At 47.1% G+C, this 2189-nt stretch overlaps 1 protein-coding gene across 2 annotated transcripts in view; it reads right to left on the bottom strand.

Moving 5' to 3' along the window:
* The window catches only part of MAT1A (methionine adenosyltransferase 1A), an 18531-nt gene that overhangs the window by 11420 nt on the left and 4922 nt on the right, over positions 1-2189 (bottom strand). For both annotated transcript variants that reach the window (XM_045293522.1, XM_004712977.2), the window contains one exon: positions 1110-1187. In XM_045293522.1, coding sequence (XP_045149457.1) covers positions 1110-1187 — 78 coding nt within the window. The remainder of the gene's footprint in view (positions 1-1109; positions 1188-2189) is intronic.

Here is a 2189-nt window from a genome sequence, read left to right as displayed (position 1 = left end):
AAAAAAAAAAAAGGTATGGGTGGAGGTCTCTGTCGTATTTGGCACCCGAATGAGAATGCCACCAGAGAGGGAGGTGGCATCTGTGCATGACAGCAAGAAGAGAGATTGAGCCTTGTGCCGGGTGCTTATCTCTACCCAGGGGCTATAGCCAAGGCCCCCTGCTGTGGGTACCAGAGGAGTAGATCTTATGAACACATTCGAAAAGAGGTTGGACCTGGCCACCTCTAGGACCCTCTAGATCAGCGGTTCTCAACCTGTGGGTTGAGACCCCTTTGGGGGTCGAACAACCCTTTCACGGGGGTTACCCGATTCGTCACAGTAGCAAAATGACAGTTATATGAAGTAGCAATGAGAATAATCTTATGGTTGAGGGTCACCACCACATGAGGAACTGTATGACAGGGTCACGCCATGAGGAAGGTTGAGAACCACTGCTCTAGACTCTCACTGACTCTGATGTTGTACCTGCTGAGGACACCCACAGCTTCAACTGCCAAAGAACTTCTGCCCCAAATAAAAGGAAGGTCTACACCTGTGTGAGTTCCCATGGCTCAACGATGTGCATGTGAAAGAGGATGTCAGGACTTTAATTTAAACAAATGGCCCCTTAGGAGACCCATTTGGTTTAATTAGAAGCTGCCCTCCTGCTGCTGTTGAACGGGAGCCCAGTTATTCTAAAACCTAAGCAGGCCAAAAACTAGGGGAGAGGCCAAGAAAATATCCGGACCTTGGAGTGACTGTCAAGAGACTCCTAGAAAGGGGGTGCATCGCATAACCACCCAGCAGCTCCCCTGGTTTCCAAGAGCTCTAAGAACTCGGAGAGGCTCCGTGCTCCCAGGGAAAACAAGGGTCAGAGAGGCCAAGCTTCAACTCGATCCTCTACGATTTAGCGTTGCTAGGATATCAACTGCTAAATTCTTGCCAAGATAACGACCAATTGTTTTCATGATCAAAAATGCTCTTCCTCCCATTTATTTCATAGGAAAGGTTGCAGATGTAAATCGACTGCAGACGACGACGGGACAGGTTTTGAAACTCCATTGTCTTAATCCCCATCCTCAGTCTAACCCACTGAGATCTCCAATGCTCAGGAGCCAGATATTTCTCACCGCAGGCCACCTTGGCGTTGGGGTCTTGCTTGAGATGGGCATCCAGCACAGCATCACTGATCTGGTCACAAATCTTGTCTGGACAAGAGAGAAAATGTGGAGAATCACTGAAATACTAGATGTCATATACCAAGAATGTAAAATGCCTAGTTTATGTTATCAGTTCATGCATCAAATCTACCTACCTAAGAAGATACCTTTTTTAAGTTAAAAAACAAACCAAAACTATAAACACTGCGTAACTTTTTTGTTTGTTTATATATTTTATTTATTATGCCTAATTTTGGGTGACATATATTATCCATGTTTAAAGTCATGGAATTCCTCAAAAGATAAATACACTCCCAAATCAGTCCTTCTAAAGGTCCAAAATTAATTGGTGTGTGCGCGCACGCACAAATGCCTCTAGTAACCAAATTGTCTCTCACTTCTGCACATATTCCTTTTCATGTGACCCCCTGGAAAGATCCTAGAAATAGAAGTTAAAATTGTTGACAGCATCAGGTGCCAGGTGGTAGAATCTCACTGGACAAACAGTTGCCCCACACCGCAAGTTCCACAAGACGCTGTGCATTGTTTATAAACCACCACAGCCAACCCCCTGGCTCCATCCAAGAGAATTCTACAGGAGAATTCCTATACACCCGCCCTGTTCTGCAGGATATTTCCTTATATGCCTCTCAGATCCTCCCCGATGGTCACCTGGCCTCCTGATGCCAGATGTCCTGGTGGCTGGTTTGGACCACATTAGTCAAGGTGGGACTTGAACGAATGCAGCATGAACTGGGTTTGATCTTCCTTCAGTCTCTGTCTAAAAGACTCTGGGTGGTCTAGCCTGCTCACTTAGTGGCACTGTGGAAAAATCCCCTCTTGCTGGGGGAGGTGTGAACTGTCAAAAGTCACAAATTCATCATTAAAAGTGGCCTCTAGGGAACCTCTCAGGACCAGGGGTGACAGTGGCGATACCAGGAGGGAAAGGGGATGTAGTAGGGGGGAATGGATCACAGGGAGCTACGTGTGGCCTCCTCTCTGGGGGACGGGCAGTGGAGGGGTGGGTGAAGGGAGACGCCGGACAGTGTA

This window comes from Echinops telfairi, unplaced genomic scaffold (assembly GCF_000313985.2).
Source record: "Echinops telfairi isolate 266 unplaced genomic scaffold, ASM31398v2 ScPeMD7_2010;HRSCAF=2546, whole genome shotgun sequence".
NCBI lineage: Eukaryota > Metazoa > Chordata > Mammalia > Afrosoricida > Tenrecidae > Echinops > Echinops telfairi.
Note: the sequence above shows the minus strand (reverse complement) of the source record. Positions and strands in the feature narration are given on the sequence as shown.